Here is a 20,010-nt window from a genome sequence, read left to right as displayed (position 1 = left end):
CCCCCACCACCACCCCCCAGCCCTGGCTGGCCAACAATCGCTGCACAAGCCAAGGGACCCCAGGCAGGTGCAGCCAGCTCGGCCAAGGCAAGCCTGGGCATGCGGCATGTGCCGCCGACAGTAAGACAAACAGCCCGCCAGGGTGGCTCCCCGCCCGGCAGTCGGAGTTTAGTTGGCCACTGGGATCTGCTAAACCCCTTCACTGGCAGCTCACTCAGCGAGACCTAGGCTAAATCAACAGGGTTCCCATGAGATAAAACCTTGAAATTAAAAAATAAAAAAGAATGACAATTCTTAACTTACAAAGAAACTTTGTAACTTAAGAAAGTGAATTCATAGTTATTCTCTAAATGCTACTACAGATTATTATGCTGAGCACAGCATTATATCATACTAGTTCTCTCCCAGAGAGCTCAAAATTTTAGATAATATTCAATAATCGTGTGAGTTTTCATCATTTTTTTTTTTGCGGGAGGAATGGGATGGGGTGGTATCGTCCAACTCCACGGTCACCAGGAGGAGGGTGCCTGGTGGGCCAGGAGCTGGCAGTTCTCAGGAACCCGAGGTTGTCTCTCCAGGAACTTCCTCCTCCGGTAACAGCTTAACCCCAGGCACACGCAGCACCCACCATCCCATTCCTGCTACTCTGTAGCCAAGGTTGGGAAAAACTTTAATTCCAAAAAGAGAAACTCTTACCACTGACAGAAGCTTGTGATTTCTTGTTATCTATATATAAAAGAAAAAAAAAAAAAGAAACCAAAGTAAACAAAGTTTTTCTGTAACCATATATTTCCACGCTAAGTCAGTGCTGAAGGCATTCGCCCAGAGGTCATTTGCTAACACTGAACTGACCCTGCCTAGAAACTAGACAAAACATACCTCAGAGTTTCAGAGTGTGTGTGTGTGTGTGTGTGTGTGTGTGTGTGTGTGTGTGTGTGTGAGAACATGTGTGAATACATGTATGTGTCCCACCCCTGGCAGCACTGACACACAAGGAGGCCAGGAGCGAGAGGGTGCAGAACCACCCCACGGTCAACCTGGGCCCTGGAGAACAGCCCCCAGGTGGAGGCTGGTGCTGGGTCTCCTCTAGTTCCCTCCTTCCCAGGCCAGGGCTCTTAGCACAGGCCCCAAGCCACAAACAAGAGCTCTTCAGGGATCTGCGTTGGGCCCACAACACCTCCATTTTCAGCCCACTCTGGTTAGGGAGGCAGCATCCCCATTTTCTGGATGAGGAAACTGAGTCTGTCCAAGGCTGGTTAGAAGCTGGATCCAGCCAGCCCCAGGACGGGCAGGGAACTGCCACAACAGTTCCACCCTCTGCCGGGGGTGAGGCAGTTGTGGGCACCCCCGCCAAAGGGCTTTGTGCACTGCCGTGCCAGGGCCAGCTCCCAAATGGGCCAGCCAGCCCGAAAGGCCGACCCCTTGCCAGTACAGACGGGGTCGTGGCCAGGCTGCTCATGCCCCAGGCTTCTAGTGGCGGCTCCTCTTGTTCCAAACACCATGGGCCCTTCCCAAACACAGCAAAGAAAGTGAAATCAAGTGAGGTTCATCTTGCTAGCCAGTCTGGTAAAAAGTTAGTGTGGAAAGAAGCAATGGCCCTGCAAGGACTCTGGGGTCCCCAATGTCTCCCTCTGAGATGAGTGACGCTGACGCCACAGCTGTCTCAACAGCCACAGGGAGCAGCCACCCCATGGACAGGCTACGTGGGAGGAACCTGCCTCCTGTGGTCACCCCACTGCAGGCCGGCAGGAGGCGCTGTGGCTGTAACCACGCCCCACCCCCCACCGCCCCCCACCCACCGCGCAGCGGCCAGCAGCCCTGAGCGGCCCTGGAGAAGAGGAACTGGGATGCTGTGGGGCTGGGCCCTCACCAGGGCAGGGAGTGCAGGGTGGTGCTGAGAAAGCTGGCCCCAGAAGCTTCCAGCCTGACGGGAACACAGTCAGGTCCAGCCTCCATGGGTCAAAAAAACCAGGCATCAGGGAAGGAAGTGTCTATTCCAGGGTGGACTTTGCTTATTCAGGAACTGCCTAGAGATCAAAGCAGCAGTCCTTCAAAAAGGGAGATTAAGCAGACAAGCAGAAAGAGCAGTCCAGCCCAGACCACTTGGACACTAACATCTCCATTAGGCCACAATCAGCACGTTTCAGGCTGAGGCTCTGGGAGGATGGGAAACATGGAATCAAAGGCGAAGCCATGAAGAACTTCCCAGAAAGCAGGCGCTGTCCACAGACATCCTGCCTCAGGCACTGGGGCCGCGACTGGCCGGGCTCTCACGGCGACCACAACCACCCAGAGATGTGATGTTTTACTTACGGATGTCTCGAAAATGGATAATGAGCCTGGCCACGAGAGAAAGGTATTCATCCTAAAAGCAAAAACAGGAAGCAGTTTAATCCCAGACGCAGAAGTGAGGCCGAGTGACGCCCCTTCCCGCCCTGGCCCTGCTACGTTCCTCCTGAAGGCAGGGATGGCAGCCGTCCCCGTCTGTCTGTCCCTGTCTGTCTGTCTTCGCCAGCTTGGCTCGGCCTCCTCTGGAATCCATCTCTCTGGGAAAGGCCGGCAGAGCTCGGCTACCACAGAACAACAAAAGGCACAAAGAAACAGAAAACCAAGAAGGTACCAAGACACTAGAAGACGCTGCTCCCCCGCCCTGCTGTAAACCCTGGCGAGGGTCACGGGGGCGGGGGTGCTCAGGCACCCGTCTTTCTGCAGAGGGGCTGGCCCGGGGTCACAGGGCATCTCAGAAGTAGACACAGGAGGGCCGCTTTTGTCTTTGCTCCATTTGTACCAAAGTACTTTCGCTTTTCACACCGGCCTGTTGCTTTTCCACTGCTGACGTCATATTTGCATGCAAATCTGGCTGGGCGCCCTGGCTGTGCTTTCCCCAGCTCCCACTGATCTGAATTCACTGCACGGCCCAGGGAGAGGGCACAGTGCCGCTCAAGGAAGCAGGTGAAGGCCACTGCCCAGGGCCCTCTTGGTTCTCGCTGTGTTTCTGGAACCTCCCAGCAGGGCCTGCCTTCCACCATTTGTCCTCTTTGTAACCAAGGACACTCACTCCAGGGGTTCCAGGGAAATCACTACTGTGAGTTTGTCTTGGGGTCAAAGAAGGGATGTTCGTAACTAAAATCTTATTTCAGAGAAGCTGGACCATCTTTCTGGCAAGGCAGGCAGAAAGGGCAGAGCTTTCACCCCGCCTGCTCACTTGACCCCCGCCTAAGTCACCATGACACTGAGTCCACTCAACAGCAGCCAGAGGAGACGACCCCCGCAGCCCAGGACCCACCACAGGGGACAACCCGTGAGCCTGGGACAGACAGTGAACCTGCCGTCATGAGAACACCTCCAAGGGAAACACATGAAGGGGGCCTCAGACGAATGTTAACAACATAAGCACACTTTGTAACCCCCATCAGCCCTCATTGATCTCAAACTTCACCCACCACTGTTTTCTCAGCCATGGAATCAGCAGAGGAAAACGTGGGGGAAAGGCCCAGGGAGGCCACAGGGCAGGTACCAAAGGACAGGACACATGGGAGATGTGTTCAACACTCCCCCTCCCAATGCCCCCCACAAATTTCTGGGAGGAAAAGATCCCACCGATCACCTGACCAGGCTGGTCCTTGAAGGACAACAGGGTGGTGAGTGGGGCACAAGGAAAGTGGGGGCTAAAGGAAGCTCCGAAATGAGGTGGCCAAGGACGGGGAGCTTGCCAGGTCAAGAGCTGACATCTCAGTAAGGCCTTGGCCATCTTTTGGGTTGGAGAAATCTTAAAAGAATTTGTTGAGCTTTTTCTACTTCCATAAAAGGTGAAGCAAGAGGAAGCAGGTTTAAAAAGCAACCAGATCATTAAAAAGTCCACAAACAACAAATGCTGGAGAGTTTGGAGAAAAGGGAACTCTCCAACACTGTTAGTGGGAATGTAAACTGATGCAGCCACTATGGCAAACAGTATGGAGGTTCCTCAAAAAACTAAAAATAGAATTACCATATGATCCTGCAATCCCACTCTTGGGCATATATCCGGAGAAAACTCTAATTCAAAAATATACGTGCACCCCTATGTTCACATCAGCACTATTTACAACAGCCAAGACATGGAAGCACCTAAGTGTCCACTGACAGATGAATGGATAAAGAGGATGTAGTATGTATATATACAATGGAATATTACTCAGTCATAAAAAAGAATGAAATAATGCCATTTGCAGCAACATGGATGGACCCAGAGATTGTTATACTAAGCGAAGTAAGTCAGACAGATACCATATGGTATTACTTATATGTGGAATCTAAAATATGATAAATGAACTTATCTATGAAACAGAAACAGACTCATGGACATAGAGAACAGAGTTGTGGTTGCCGGGGGTGGGGGGTGCTAGGGGAGGGAAGGACCGGGAGTTTGGGGTTAGCAGATGCAAACTATTATATACAGAATGGATAAACAACAAGGTATAGCACAGGGATCTATATTCAATATCCTGTGATAAACCATAATAGAAAATATACATATGTATAACTGAATCACTTTGCCGTAAGGAAAAAACACAACATTGTAAATCAACTATACTTCAGTTATAAAACAAAACAAAACAAAACCAGCAACCAGATATTTTACTCCGACACAAGATACAGTAAATGGGGCTCAGGAGCATGTCCCCGAAGCCCTTGGCACAGAACCAGGACCGAGTGCTTGGAGCCAGGTGGGCACAAGGCACCCAGGGTCTGCGCCCACTGAGGCTGCCCACAGCCCAGTGCAGCAGAGGCTCTGGGGACCAGACCAGCATGAGGAGGCCTGAAGGGGACAGAGGGGAGCAGCAACCACCTGACAGGAGAAGCGGGCACAGGGAGTGGTCAGTCACACTGCCACCAAGGGGCGCTCCTGTGGGTAAATACATCACCCAGCACGTTGAGGGTAGAGTGCTTCAGGCCTGCTGATTTGATCCTCCTCTGACTCCCCAGGGCACCTGCCTTACTCTATGTCTAGATTGGCTTCCCTGGGCGTGAGAGTTCCCAGCCTCCATGCAGACAGAGAGGTTATGACCCCTCTTCTGCTCCAAGGCACCCCCGCTCCAGGACAGTCCCAGAAATGGGCCGAGGAGCATGTACCTCCCTTATCTTCACTCCACCTTTATCATCTCCCCCTCCTGACAGCAAAAATACAAGTATCCAGGCTGGGTACGGCCAGAGCACAGCAGTGACAGCTCACACGCTGCACTGACTCCGGGCCAGGCACAGCTCTGAATGCTTTACAAATAATTAACACACTTAATTCTTCCAACTGCCCAGTGAGGCAGGTACTACTAGCGGGCTGGTTTGCAGGTGAGAAGACAGAAATGTGGGAAAAAAGCTTCCTGCAGTTTATACACTTTGTCTAACCTGTACAAGTCTTGTATGAGGGCCTGAGAGCAAAGGTGGAGGACGAATCCCCTCATGGATGTGGAGGGAGCAACAGGAAGGACACACATGCTCCAGGTAAGATGCCACAGGCCACACACTAGATGCTACACTGTTATACCTTTTGTATAAGACTTGGGGAATCTGAACATGTATATTTGCTTTATACCTGCAAAAAGAAATGCTGCAGATCAACAATTAAATCCCCAGAGGTATCAGGAAGTGGCCTGGAAATGAAACTTCCCACCTTGTTATACAGCTTTCACATTGGAAGTATGTAATCTTTTACCAAATTGAAGACAAAGCCAAATCAAAAGAAAAAAGTACAGGGACTTCCCTGGTGGTAGAGTGGTTAAGAATCCGCCTGCCAATGCAGGGGACACGGGTTCGAGCCCTGGTCTGGGAAGATCCCACATGCCGCGGAGCAACTAAGCCCGTGCGCCACAACAACTGAGCCTAGAGCCCACAAGCCTCAACTACTGAAGCCTGCGTGCCTAGAGCCCATGCTCCACAATGAGAAGCCACCGCAATGAGAAGCCCGCGCGCTGCAACGAAGAGTAGCCCCGGCTCACCACAACTAGAGAAAGCCCGCGTGCAGCAACAAAGACCCAACGCAGCCAAAAATTTTAAAAAAAAAAGTACAATTCCTAAAAATGCAAAACCAACCAAACATATGAGCTGATATCAAGTTGGTGTCAGAATCATAGGGAAAAGAGTTCCTTTGATTGATCATTTTAAAAAACAAAAAGCAAACAAAACAAAAAAAACATATGTCCGTAGGGGAAGCGGTACATTCTAAGTACACACAGAGCTGTAAAGAAATCTTAAACTTCATTCCACATTTTGTTATTTGCTACTAATATTAGTGCTAATATTGGTCTGTTTATTCTGAAAGTATTTTAGAGTAATTATGCCAATGACATTAGAAGACAAGATATTCACAAAAGAGAGCAGATACATGTTTAAAATAAAAGTAAAACCCTGTAATTGGAAATATCAATGTGAAATTATGGGGTTTTGAGGTTGTTGTTTCAAAAACATATGACTCCCTAGCTCTGTTCACAAAAAAGCGCAGAAGCTGTGAGCAGCCCCATGCCCACACTGCAAGCCCCAAGTACCATTTCACCCTTGAAAAGGAACAGGGCTCCTTAGAGCAACAGCTGATTCTGGGCCAAGATGCAAGCAAGCTACAAAAGACTAAGGGGTTGTGACAGGGGCCCCAAGGGGTCAGGAATGTGCCTGTGAGCAGCCACTGGGGACACATCAAAATGAACGGCTGCAAGGCCTGAAACTCGCTTGATGCAGAGCCATGCTCACAACACCACTCACAGGAAGAGAAGCAGCCTCACCCCACCCCCAGGCCCCGGCACTTGCCCCTGGGTACGAAGGGCAGCAATTCCACAAGACAGTCAGTACTCCTGACGGTCCCGAACAGGCTGTGTTTCAAGCAACCAAGTAGCACTGGTGGATGAAAGAAAACCTTTCCTGGCAAGACAATTCCATCTAATAAATGTGGAAGAAAAGCCAGAATTCAGGACAAGTACCAGTTTGCAACGCCCAGTTAAACGATGGAATCATCAGCTGACAAGTGGATGGGAAACTTCATAAAAGAGTCAGACTGTCACTCTCCCAACTCCTGATCAACTGTGGCCTTGTGGGAAAATCAAGACACCCAGAAATATATACAATATATACAAATATAAGGCACCACCTCTAATGCCTTCTTGCTAACAAGACCCCTGCATACTGTGCTCTTTTGATCGAACACCTGGTTCACAAGAAATAAGGGGCAGGCAAGAGGGTTCACAAGAAATAAGGGGCAGGCAAGAGGGAGCCAGGCCACAGGGAATACTGTTGGTGGGAACACGCATGGTAAACACTCTGTTACTGAGGACTCAAAGGAAGAAAAGGAGCTGGTCAGAAAGCTCATGTCATCTTAGAGAATACAGATGTCATCAGGAACAGAATGCTGGGAAAAAGGTGAATGTTAAAAGTGTTTCTGGTGAGGGCTCAGGGGAAAGAGGAACGTGTGATTGGAAACAAGAGCACAGAGAACCCGTCATACAGTGTCCAAAAGTCTAGCTGAATCGTACCCTAGTTGAGAGGAAGGCAGACCTTGTAAGCAATGAACCTGGATATTTGGCTGAGTAGACTTCCAAACAAAGTGTGGAAGGTCTGGCCTGCTTTCTTCTTTTTTTAAAAAAATTTATTTATTTATTTATTTTTGGCTGCGTTGGGTCTTCGTTGCTGCACACAAGCTTTCTCTAGTTGTGGCGAGCAGGGGCTACTCTTTGTTGCAGTGCACGGGCTTCTCATTGCAGTGGCTTCTCTTTTTTGCAGAGCACGGGCCCTAGAGCACGCGGGCTTCAGTAGCTGTGGCATGTGGGCTCAGTAGTTGTGGTGCACAAGCTCAGTAGTTGTGGCGCACGGGCTTAGTTGCTCCACGGCATGTGGGATTTTCCCGGACCAGGGCTCGAACCTGTGTCCCCTGCACTGGCAGGCGGATTCTTAACCACTGCGCCACCAGAGAAGTCCTGGCCTGCTTTATTCTTGTTGCTTACAGTGAAATTGGGAGTAAAGAAAGAAACTGAGGGAAGAACCGTTAAGCATAAAGGAACCTGGACTTGGTTTCGGAAATTCCCAGGCTATTCAGATTACAAAGAAACACTAAAATTAGGAGATTCACTGTAGGAATGTGTGCTCTGGAGAGAAGGCTGAGGGTGTGGTTGCACAGACTATGCTAGTGCCAAAGAGATCAGGCGTGTGATGAATCCTCTCAGTCGTCTCACAGATGCCAGGAATAGGGATGAAATTACAGGGATGAAACATCTGTGGGGAAGCCTTCTGTCTGATGGCATGAATATGTCACATATTCACGGTTTAGAGCGTCATACCAGCAGAAATACTGCCAGTTTAGACTAAAAGGGAGAGACTGGATGAAATTTTAAAAGGGTGTCAGACTCCCAAAGTCAACAGGCAGGAAACAGGCTGGTAAAACTACTGGCTACAAACATGACCACCGGGGAGAGCCTTGGGCCAAGAGGCCAAAGCCATGAGTCCAGAGACTGTAGCCTCCAAGTCTGTGGGAATTTGTCCAGCAGCTACAGGAAACTAATACACTGCCTCTATAGATTGGCCTATTCTGGGCATTTTATACAAATGCATTATACAATACGTGCTCCCTTGTGACTATTTCACTACACTTATCGTGATGGTTTCAAGGTTCATCTGTGTTGTACCATGTATCAATACTTCAGTCCATTATACAGCCAGATAACAGTCCATTATACAGACACACCACATTTTCTTTATCCACTCATCAGCTGATAAACATTTGGGTGTTCCAACTTTCTGGCTATTATGAGTGATGCTATGAGTATTTCTGCACAAGTTCTGTGCATATATGGTTACTCTGTTTAATTTCTGAGGAATCACCACACTGTTTTCCACAGTGGCTGCTCCACTATACATTCCTTCCAGCAACGTATGAGGTGCCAATATCTCACCAATACTTATCATCTTTTTTTATTATAGCCATCATGAGTGTGACGTTGTATCTCACTGTGGTTTGGATTCGCCTTTCCCTAAGGACTAGTGATATTGAGCATCCTTTCATGTGCTTCTTGACCATTTGTACTGGGCTGGCCAAAATAGTTCCTTTGGTTTTTTTTTTTTTTTTTTTTTTGCGGTATGCGGGCTTCTCACTGTTGTGGACTCTCTCGTTGTGGAGCACAGGCTCCGGACGCGCAGGCTCAGCGGCCATGGCTCACGGGCCTAGCCGCTCCGCGGCATGTGGGATCTTCCCAGACCGGGGCACAAACCCGTGTCCCCTGCATCGGCAGGCGGACTCTCAACCACTGCGCCACCAGGGAAGCCCTTTGGTTTTTAAGTAAAAATAAAGACACATTTTTTACTTTCACCAAGAACTTTATTGAACAATGTATTCACCACTTTGTCCCACTACCTTCTGCCATTTTTCAGGCAACTTCAAAATTCCATCTTCCCAAAACTTTTTATTTATTTAAAAAAATTTTTTTTGGCTGCATTGGGTCTTCATTGCTGCACACGGGTTTTCTCTAGTTGCGGCAAGCGGGGGTTACTCTTTGTTGAGCGGGCTTCTCATTGCGGTGGCTTCTCTTGTTGCGGAGCACAGGCTCGAGGCACATGGGCCTCAGTAGTTGCGGCAGGAGGGCTCAGTAGTTGCAGCAGGCAGGCTCTAGGGCGCACAGGCTTCAGTGGTTGTGGCACGCAGACTCAGCAGTTTGGCACGCGGCCTCTAGAGCGCAGGCTCAGTAGTTGTGGCACATTTACTGAGTTGCTCTGTGGCATGTGGGGTCTTCCCAGACCAGAGATCAAACCCATGTCCCCTGCATTGGCAGGAGGATTCTTAACCACTGCACCACCAGGGAAGTCCCTCAAAACTTTTTAACTTTTTGAGCAAAGAACTTTTCTAGGTGTCTTTTACAGTCTTCCAGGGAATTGACATTGTTTCCATTAAGAGAGTTTTGTAAAGACTGAAATAAATGTAAATCCAAAGGTGCAAATGTCTGGTGAATACGGCGGATGAATCAGAACTTCCCAGCCAAGGTGTAACAGTTTTTGCCTGGTCATCAAAGAAACATGAGGTCTGGCGTTATCGTGATGGAAGATTATGCGTTTTCTGTTGACTAATTCTGGACGCTTTTCATTGAGTGCTGCTTTCAGTTGGTCTAATCGGGAGCAGTACTTGTTGGAATTAATCGTTTGGTTTTCCAGAAGTAGCTCATAATAGAGAACTCCCTTCCAATCCCACCATATACACAACATCACCTTCTTTGGATGAAGACCAGCCTTTGGTGTGGTTGGTGGTGGTTCATTTCGCTTGCCCCACTGATCTCTTCCATTCTACATTATTGTACAGTATCCACTTTTCATCCCGAAGCAATTTGTTTTAAAAACAAAATGTTTGGGCTTCCCTGGTGGCGCAGTGGTTGAGAGTCCGCCTGCCGATGCAGGGGACACGGGTTCGTGCCCCGGTCTGGGAAGATCCCACGTGCTGCGGAGCGGCTGGGCCCGTGAGCCATGGCCGCTGAGCCTGCGCATCCGGAGCCTGTGCTCCGCAATGGGAGAGGCCACAGCAGTGAGAGGCACGCGTACCACCAAAAAAAAAAGAACAAAAACAAAAACAAAAAAAAAACACCAAAAAACGTTTTCACTACGTTTAAATGGAGAATCACATGTGGAAATATGGTCAAGAAGGTTTTTTTTTGCTTAACTTACGTGGAACCGAAACATCAAAGCGATTAACATAACCAAGCTGATGCAAATGATTTTCAACGCTTGATTTGGATATTTTGAGTATGTCAGCTATCTCCTGCATGGTATAACATTGATTGTTCTCAATTAATGTCTCAGTTTGATCGCTATCAACTTCAACTGGTCTACCCGACCGTGGAGCATCGTCCAGCAGGAAATCCCCAGCACGAAACTTCACAAACCACTTTTGACACGTTTGATCAGTCACAGCACCTTCTCCATACACTGCACAAATCTTTTTTTGCATTTCAGTTGCATTTTTACCTTTCTTGAAGTAATAAAGCATAATAAAACAATTTTAAAAATGTTGTTTTTCTTCCATCTTCAATATTAAAATCGCTACACAAAAATTCTCCAATTTTGTTAATTTTTTTTTAAATGCACACTGATATGACAGCTGTCACAATACAATCTAACAAAATTGTTTTGAAGGAAGTTAAAGACAACTAAGCGCTACTAGAGCCATCTTACGGGAAAAAAACGAATGAACTTTTTTAGCCAACCCAATATATCTTCTCTGGAGAAATGTCTATTCAAGTTCTTTGCCCATTTTTGAATTAGGCTGTTTGGTTTCTTTTGTTGTTGTTTTTGAGTTGCAGTTCTTTATATAATCTGATACCAGTCCCTCATCAGATATCATCAGATATTTGATTTGCAAATATTTTCTCCCATTCCATAGGCTGTCATTTTACTCCCTTGATGGTATCCTTTGATGCACAATAGTGTTTAATTTTGATGAAGTCAAATTAATCTATGTTTTCTTTTGTTGCTTGTGCTTTTGGTGTCACATGTAAGAAACCATTGCCTAATCTGAGGTCACAAAGATTCATGCCTATATTTTCTTCTAAAAATTTTAGTTTTAGAACTTTCCTGGTAGTGCAGTGGTTAAGAATCCGCCTGTAAAAGCAGGGGACACAGCTTCAAGCCCTGGTCCCACAGGAAGATCCCACATGCCGCGGAGCAACTAAGCCCGTGCGCCACAACTACTGAGCCTGTGCTCTAGAGCCCACGAGCCACAACTACGAGCCTACACACCTAGAGCCCATGCTCTGCAATGAGAAACCTCTGCAATGAGAAGCCCGCGCACCTCAACGAAGAGGAGCCCCAGCTCACCGCAACTAGAGAAAGCCTGTGCACAGCAATGAAGACCCAATGCAGCCAAAAATAAATAAAAAATAAAAGTTTAACAGTTTTAGCTCTTAGGTCTTTGATCCATTTTGAGTTAATGCTGGTATATGGTATGAGACTGGGGTCCCACCTCAATATCATACATGTGATAATCCGGCAGATGTCCCAGCACCATTTGTTCTTTTCCAAGATTGTTTTGGCTATGCTGGGTCCCTTGAGTTTCCTTAGAATCATTTTGTCAGTTTCTACAAAGTCTGTTAGAAACTTTTCCTCATACTTGAAAAATGTATCAATTCCCAGAGCAGGCGCTCCAGAGCCAGTGTTCTCAGCAACATGGGACCTTTGGTAAGTATTGTGTTGTGATTCACGTATTTTAAAATTTTACCCTTATACATTATAAAATATTTTAAACATACAAAAATTAAATAATAAAACAAATGACAGTGGGTTCCTTACCCAGTTTAAATAAAAAAATAAGATCGAAAGAAAGCAAGCTAGCTCCCCATGCTACCGCTGATTTGCCCCACACCTTGTGTTCTTCACAGCTGAACTGGAGAAAGTCACGAGGACTACACAGAGTGTCTGTACTCTCTCAGCTCCTCGGTACATGCTAGTGAAAATGGAGCGACTGAAAACCAAAGAAGTAGAATTTCCAAAGAGGCCTCCGAGCAAGCACGCCGACGCCGGGTAGTGGAGGAGGAGGCCTGGCTGTCACCCCGCAAACAGCAGAGGGCAGGAGCACAGCCCTGGACCTGTCAAAACTGGCCACACCCAGGCCTATCTAGCAGGTCCCAGCAGTTTTTCAGAAAATACTAGTCTTTTCATGCGGCACAAGTGTGCTTTTCTCCACCAATAGCTGTCCCTGATTAAACAAAGATAGCAGAAGATGTATTCGGTTTCATTCAAAAGGCCAACCCTGGGCTTGCGAGGTCCGTAAAAAGGGCTGAAGGTTGGAGAGTGTCTCCTTCATCAGACGTGCACGGCCTCTTCCCGCTCTCCCCAGGCTGTGCTCTTGCCCTGTTATTCCAGCAGCTGCTTGTGCCCCTCAGCCCTCCTCTAATTAGCCTCCAGGTCACTTCCCAGTTCTGATGTTCTCGGCCTCCTGGTCCCTGGGTTTCACCTTGGCCCCCACCGTGGGGACTCAGCGTTTACAGCTGTAAACCAGAGACATGCACTACTTCTGCATAATACTATACAACGTGCAAAACAGTTGATGTGTGTTTAACATATAAGCTTAATTTAAAAACAACCAAGTGATAAGTACATGTTCAGCAATGCACCCAGCTGTAATAAGCCTCTCTAGGCACTGCAGCTGTGGGTGCCGACGCAGAGGTCCCGGGATCCCTGGCTGTGCTCTCATTCAGCAGATGCCATACCTTCATGAATCTGCAGAGTGCTTAGAGCTGCTATTATTATACCACCCACCACCCCCAGGGAAAGTGGTTTCTGCCTTGAGGCAGAGAGCAGTCCCACCTGCAGGAATTCAGATGTTAAGAATTAAAGTGGGTGTTTGGGTGTCTTTTGCTTTGCTAGATGGGGGGAAGTAGCACAAGTAGCAAAGAGGGTAGGCTCCTACCCCACACCCCCAGGATGTGTGACCTCCTGGGCAAGTTACCTGGCATCTGTGTGCCTGAGCCTCCTCATCTGCATCCTGGGGAGAGCAGCACTGTACCTGCTTCACGGGCCTTACAAGGCGACATCACATCACTTTAGAGGGAGCAATGGGGCCTGGCCGTTAGACCCAGGGCCAGCCCCTGACAGAATGGGAAGAGCTTTAACTCTGGGTGCTAACACCACACTGGAAGCATGCACCAACCAGGCAATCTGGAGCTGGTGGTCTTTTAGACAAGAGTGCTCAAGGTCTTCCTTGCCCGGGCTGTATACCAGGCAGTCTGAGGTGCCCATGGATGACCTGGTTTCCTTTAGGGTGGACACCTCTGGACCCACCTGCTTGCCAGGATTCCAAGAGAAGGTTAGCCCCTTTTCCATGACCTCCTCTGCCTCCCGGACCCTCCTGGAGTCTAAAAACAGAAATCACTCTTTTGTATCCTTTTCTTTGCTCTGGGTCCCACCTTTTACATTCTTTCACAGTCATTCTAATGGGGTCTCAGGCAGGAGGGGCAAGTAACAAGCATGCCGGCTGCCACCTGACTGGAGAGTCCCTCTGGAGCCCCACCCTGGAGGAAAGGTCTCACCGCATGACAGGGCCCAAGGCTCCATGTGGGGCTTGAGCAGGACTAATAAACTGGACATCGGACAGCAGTGTCCAAGCAGAAAGTCTGTCTCTAAAAATGACATAGGAAACTTCCCAGACCTCTCTATAAATACCTCTCTTCCAAACAGTCAGGGCCTCCTCTTGAAGTTAGGGATTTAGAACCAGCCTGACCAAAGGAAATGCAACTGAAATTGCTAAGGTGTGGTGTGGGCTGCAGTAAGGAGAGGCGAGGACAGTGACGGGGGCTGTTGTGCTGCCAGTCGCCCCCTCGGGATGGAAGACTTATTCCCCAGCTGCTGGGAGGGTCTCTGGGGTGGCCAGTCTCCAAGATGGCAGCTAACAACCGCTGGCCTCCTTGGATGCACAGGCCACAGCGCACAGAGAAGGTGGAGGCGACTCCCTCCCCAGACTCCACACTGGCCTTAGGACTTGCTGTGACCCAGAGATGTTCTAGGACTTCAGGGGACTGACAGCTTCCACGTCCCCTGCCTTGGAAGCCAGCCACTGTGCCGTAACGAAGCCCGGGCTATGCTGCTGGAGACACCAGGTGGCTGCCAGCTGAATGTGGCTGCGCCGAGGTCACCAGTGAGACCAGAAGAATGGCCAGCCAGGCAGTTCCAATCATCCCAATCCTGACCCACAGAATCAGGACAGATACCAACTATTGCTCTAGGCCACTACATTTTGCGGTAGTTCCTTATAAAGCAATAGACAACAAATAATACTGGACCAACAAGTTGTGTATTTCGAAAGTTGAAATAATTCAATAAGCCCTCACCAAGGTTCTTATCTCCCAAATATCTTCAAATAATGTATCTAATAATAATGAGTTCTTACAATCTAGCAATAAAAAGACCAACAACTCAATTTTAAAATGGGCAAAGGATTTGAATAAGCATTTCTCCAAAGAAAATATACAAATGACCAATAAACACAGTAAGTCATCTGGGAATGCAAATCAAAACCACAATTAGATACCACTTCACACTCATTATGATGGCTATAATAAAAAAAAAAACAGTAACAAGTATTGATGAGGAATGGAGAAACTGGAACCTCATACACTCCTAGCGGGAATGTAAAATGGTGCAGCTGCTTTGAAAACAGTCTGGCAATTCCTCAAAAGGTTAAATACAGAGTTACCATCTGATTCAGCAGTTCCTTTCCTAGGTATACAGGAAAGAGAAATGGAAACATATGTCCCCAGGAAAGTTTGCAAACAAATGTTCATAGGAGCATTATTATAACAGCCAAAAAGTGGAAACGCTCCAGATGTCCATAAACTGGTGATGGATAAATAAAATATGGTACATCCATACAATGGAATATTATTTGGCAATAAAAAGGAATAAAGTACATGCTACAACATGGTTCATGGGTGAACATTAAAACTATTATGCTAAGTGAAAGAAGCCAGTCACAGAAACATATATTTTATGATGCATTTATATGAAAAGTACAAAACAAGCAAATCTATAGCAACAGAAAGCAGGTAAGTGGTTGCCTAGGACTGAGGGTTGAGGGAAAATGGCGAGTGCTGGCTAACGGATATAGAGATTCTTTAGAAAATGCTCTAGGGAGTACCCTGGGGGCCTAAGTGGTTAGGATTCCGGGCTTTCACTGTCATGGCCCATGTTCAATCCCTGGTCGGGGAACTGAGATCCCATAAACTGCAAGGTGTGGCCAAAGAAAAAAAAAAAAGAAAAAGGAAAATGCTCTAAAATGGATTGTGGTGATGGCTGCACAACTCTGTGAAGATCCTAAAAGACCAACCACTGAACGGTACACTTTAAATTGGTGAATTGTACAGTATATGAATTAGAGCTCAATAAAGTTGCTATAAAAAAAGAATATAACACTTACCATTTTCTATGTCCACAGCACGAGCCTGCCCACCTCAGTGCACGGGCTTCTGCTGCTCGTCCTCCACCTACTTGTGCTCACAAACACATGCTGGTGTGCTCTGACCTCCAAGCCCAGGCTGTACACATGGTTTCTGTTTTGGAAGCTGCACTCTCCGGCCAATCATCTCTACCTTTCCATTTCAGAAAATGTTTACCTCATCTAAACACTCAAACCAGGCTAAGTTTCCCCAACGGACCTCTGTACGTCTTGACAGTTGGTTTACCTAAACCTGGATCCAACCATAAATAGCATCTGCTTTTGATTCTTTCTTTTCTCTTCTTTTTTTAAAAAAAATTTATCTATTTATGTATTTCTTTTTGGCTGCATTGGGTTTTCGTTGCTGCGTGCGGGCTTTCTCTAGTTGCAGTGAGTGGGGGCTACTCTTCGTTGCAATGCGTGGGCTTCTCATTGTGGTGGCTTATCTTGTTGCAGAGCACAGCCTCTAGATGCACGGGCTTCAGCAGTTGCAGCACACAGGCTCAGTAGTTGCGGTGTGCAGGCTCAAGAGCGCAGGCTCAGTAGTTGTGTCGCACAGGCTTAGTTGCTCCACGGCATGTGGGATCTTCCCGGACCAGGGTTCAAACCCGTGTCCCCTGCATTTGCAGGCGGATTCTTAACCACTGCGTCACCAGGGAAGTCCCTGTTTCTGATTCTTGACACACAGTAGGTCTTAGAGCTCCAGCACCACGCTCGGGCATCAGGTGCTCAGCAGAGCTGGTGCAGCAGACACAGCCCGCCCTGCACGAGCCAGGTAACCCAGACAAGCCGCTTGCTTCTTTGTGCCTGTTCTGTTTCATTTCTACGAGCAGCTCTACCCCAAGGCAGATAACAAGAGGTGGTCACGTGAAGCCCGTGGTGATGCCCAGTTCACGCGAGAGCTCACACAAGAAACCCGCCCCAACCACTCCACCTGTGAAGTTCCCAAGCATCATCCTCACCAAAACCTCGCCCTCCACGAGCATCACCTGCATCATTTAACAAAAGGGGACAGGAACCCTTCTGGGCCCACCTGTCAGGGCCCTGACCCACAGGAGGGCTGAGCCTGAGGACAGAGAGGTTCTTACTCAGAGCACCGTCCACAGGAACCACCGGGGCCCGAGGGAGCGCCCTACAGGATTCACGGGAGCTGACCACGAATGGGGGTGCCAACAGCAAGGTCTGGGGTCAGAGGCTGCGCCTGCATCCTGGATGCCCACCCAATCCCCTCCCGCACCTATACCACAAACACAGGATCTTCCCACAGAATGCCACCCAACAGTGAGCAGCCACCCCGTCCCCATGGCCTGGCACCCTGCCCTCCAGCAGCGTCCCCACTGGGAGCCACCCCCCAGGGCCTTACCCGAGTCTTGGCCTTCAGAAACACGTGGCTCTCCATGTCCTTGCTGGATTTACTGTGGGCCACACCAGCCTTCCTCATGGCATCCTCTCTGGAACACAAAGGAGGAGAGATGTTGACACAGGCTCCCTGGCCAGCAGGCCCACGGATGTGGCCTGGCCCACCAGCCTTGTTGAGGCCCAGGAGAGGCACGAAGGGGGGGGCTCTCAGCACAGCGATGAAAGGCAGCTGAGCAAAGGAGAAGGCGGGCAGCGCCACGAGAAGGAAGGAACAGGAAAGGCGGTCACCATGAAACAAAGCAGCCACCCCGCTTGAGCGGGCAGAGGGGCCAGGCCCAGAGGCTCCTCACAACCAGCACATTAAACAACAGGGCGTCCAGCTGGCCTCCATTTCCTGCCCTCTACGTGACCTGAGCCCCCACCCAACTCTGGCGTCAAGAGCAGTGGGACCCTTGCTCTGGAAGCCTCCTCTGCTGGAAAAAAGGGGCCATGCCAGTCACCTCTCAGTTCCTCTCAAGGCAAAGGTCCCTGTGTCGGACATGCAGCTCCTCCCAGTGGGACCAAGGAGATGAGCCCCACCTCAACAACTTCCAGCTGGGGGCAGGAGACCACACAAATGCCAACACATGCATGGCAAGAGACGGAATGTGACCCCAGGTTTTCATCACATGATGCTCTGCTGCACATGGCTTAGCCCGAGCTCCTCTGGATGGTAGCACACATTCCCCCACCCCCACCCCGCCCCCAGACGAAGGTAAGGATAGGTGCGCATTTGTTAGAAAGGAAGGAGCACATCAGGCTCAGGTCCACAAGCCTGGCCCCTCTGCTCACAGCCCGCCTTCTTCTCCACAGGATGGGTCTCCCGACCTGTCTTCCCAGCGCTGGGCTCACTGATAAAGACCCCCCTCTCCCAAGGGAATCCAACAAGCCTAGTCCAGCCGGTGCTGGAAGGCTTTTTGATGGCTCCAAACACACACACACCCTGGGTACTGAAAGAGCGTGCACATGGGCTGCAGGATCACATTCGTGATCCCGAGAGAAACCCCAGACAAGAGGCTAAATGCTGAGATGGATAAATCTGTACTAACGTATAAAGAAAGATAAAATGCTGCTGACTACCACACTGCCAGATTCCACACGTGAGGCCAGAGTCCCCACCTCCCGCCTGCTTCCCTGAGCCTGCACCAGGGCCAGGAGGCAGCAACGGGTTCCCGCTGGAGAAGCATCCAGAGTAGAGCAAATGCTCGCACGAGGGGATGTGTGACCAGGATCAAAGAGAGGCAAAAGGAAGGATGCAGGAGGACAAGGCGAGACCCTGACAGGCCAGGGGGACCTGGCGCTCAGGGTCTGAGGCCAGCGGAGCAGGCATCCCACGTGCGAACGTGGGTTCTGAGCCCTCGAGCAGCTCCGACAAGTGACTGAGCAGACCTGTCTTCAAGGGGGGGTCTCCCCAGCACCCCATCCCTCCTCCAACAGCCATATGAGGCTAACCCTACCACAGAGGCTTGCCCGAAGCTGAGGGCCACAGAGCCGCGGACCACTGGGGCAACCCCAAGGACAGCGGTAGACACATGAGGGGGCCGTGACGGCTGGCAGCTGGCTGAGAAGAGGCCCCAGGAGCCAGGTGAAGCGCAGAGTGGCCAAGAGGGGCGCAGACAGCCCTGCGTCACGAGCAGACGACCTGGGGGCTTGGCCAGGCACCTGGCTGGTGACAAATGGTCCTCCGAGCTGCTGGCAACAACTCTGAAGGGGGCAGGCTTGCAGGCCCCCCGCGGACACTGCATCTTGCCTGCAGCAGAGACCCTGGCACGTCCGCAGAGACAAGACAGACCTGTGCTTCGTGGTGGAGGGACCTTTCCAGGCCCAAAGCCACCGGATCTCCTGGAGCAGGAGCCCTGGCCTGTCGTGGCCAGGGCAACGCCACAGACGATGGGGACGCACGGGCACCGGCTGTTAGTGACTCAAGAGCCTGAAGGGCATCAACTACACAGGAGGCCAGAAACAGGTGTCTGTGGACAAGAATGGAACACAAGCAGCAGGCAGCGGGGCCTGGGTAACCACCCAGTTCTGCCTGGTGGTCTCAGCGTGCTCGTGCTCATCGTGCTCAGGGAAGGGGTCTCATGGCAGGGGCGGGGGGAAGGCTCTGCCAGGAGCACCAGCCACGTCCCCACTGCACCCGCAGCGCCGCCCGAACAGGAGAACTGACAGGCACCCTGAACACTGTTCTCAGTTCTGCAAACCATACTGTTAAAAATGTTCTTGCTCTTGGGACTTCCCTGGCAGTCCAGTGGTTAAGACTCTGTACTTCCACTGCAGGGGGCACGGGTTTGATCCCCCGTCAGGGAACTAAGATCCCACATACCGTGCGGCACGGCCAAAAATTAAAAACAAAACAAAAACAAAAAACAAAAAACGGTCTTGCTCCTGTTTTCAGTCTGCAGATCATACTCCATAAAATAGAAGATGAGACAAAAAAGGAAGCAGGCAGTTCTGCTGTTCTAATCCTCCGCTTTCCCCCAAGGAAAGGGCCTGTCCTGTCATTTTCGGCCACCTCAGCATTTTGTCAGAGGCGCCATCCATCCGGGCTCTGACCACGACGTACTGCATCTCACGCGCCTGCACAGGTGCCGGCTCCCTCCTTCGCACTCAGGACCCATGGGCTCCTGGGCCTCCGCCCCCAGATAACAGGCTTCTGCTGGCAACTGTCAATAAATGACTGTCAATAAACACAG

At 49.7% G+C, this 20,010-nt stretch overlaps 1 protein-coding gene across 9 annotated transcripts in view; it reads right to left on the bottom strand.

Annotated features, from left to right (window-relative positions):
- MED15 (mediator complex subunit 15) overlaps positions 1-20,010 on the bottom strand; it is a 61,527-nt gene that overhangs the window by 19,138 nt on the left and 22,379 nt on the right. For 8 of the 9 annotated variants that reach the window (XM_060121741.1, XM_060121746.1, XM_060121743.1 and 5 more), the window contains exons 2-4: positions 17,283-17,370; positions 2,314-2,365; positions 697-726 (exon numbers count right to left, since the gene is read on the bottom strand). In XM_060121741.1, the coding sequence (XP_059977724.1) occupies positions 697-726; positions 2,314-2,365; positions 17,283-17,370 (170 nt within the window). The remainder of the gene's footprint in view (positions 1-696; positions 727-2,313; positions 2,366-17,282; positions 17,371-20,010) is intronic. The other variant, XM_060121747.1, reaches the window with a different exon arrangement.

The sequence above is a fragment of the Lagenorhynchus albirostris genome, chromosome 14 (assembly GCF_949774975.1).
Source record: "Lagenorhynchus albirostris chromosome 14, mLagAlb1.1, whole genome shotgun sequence".
NCBI lineage: Eukaryota > Metazoa > Chordata > Mammalia > Artiodactyla > Delphinidae > Lagenorhynchus > Lagenorhynchus albirostris.
The sequence above is the reverse complement of the archived record's forward strand: the minus strand, read 5'-3'. Positions and strand labels throughout refer to the sequence as shown.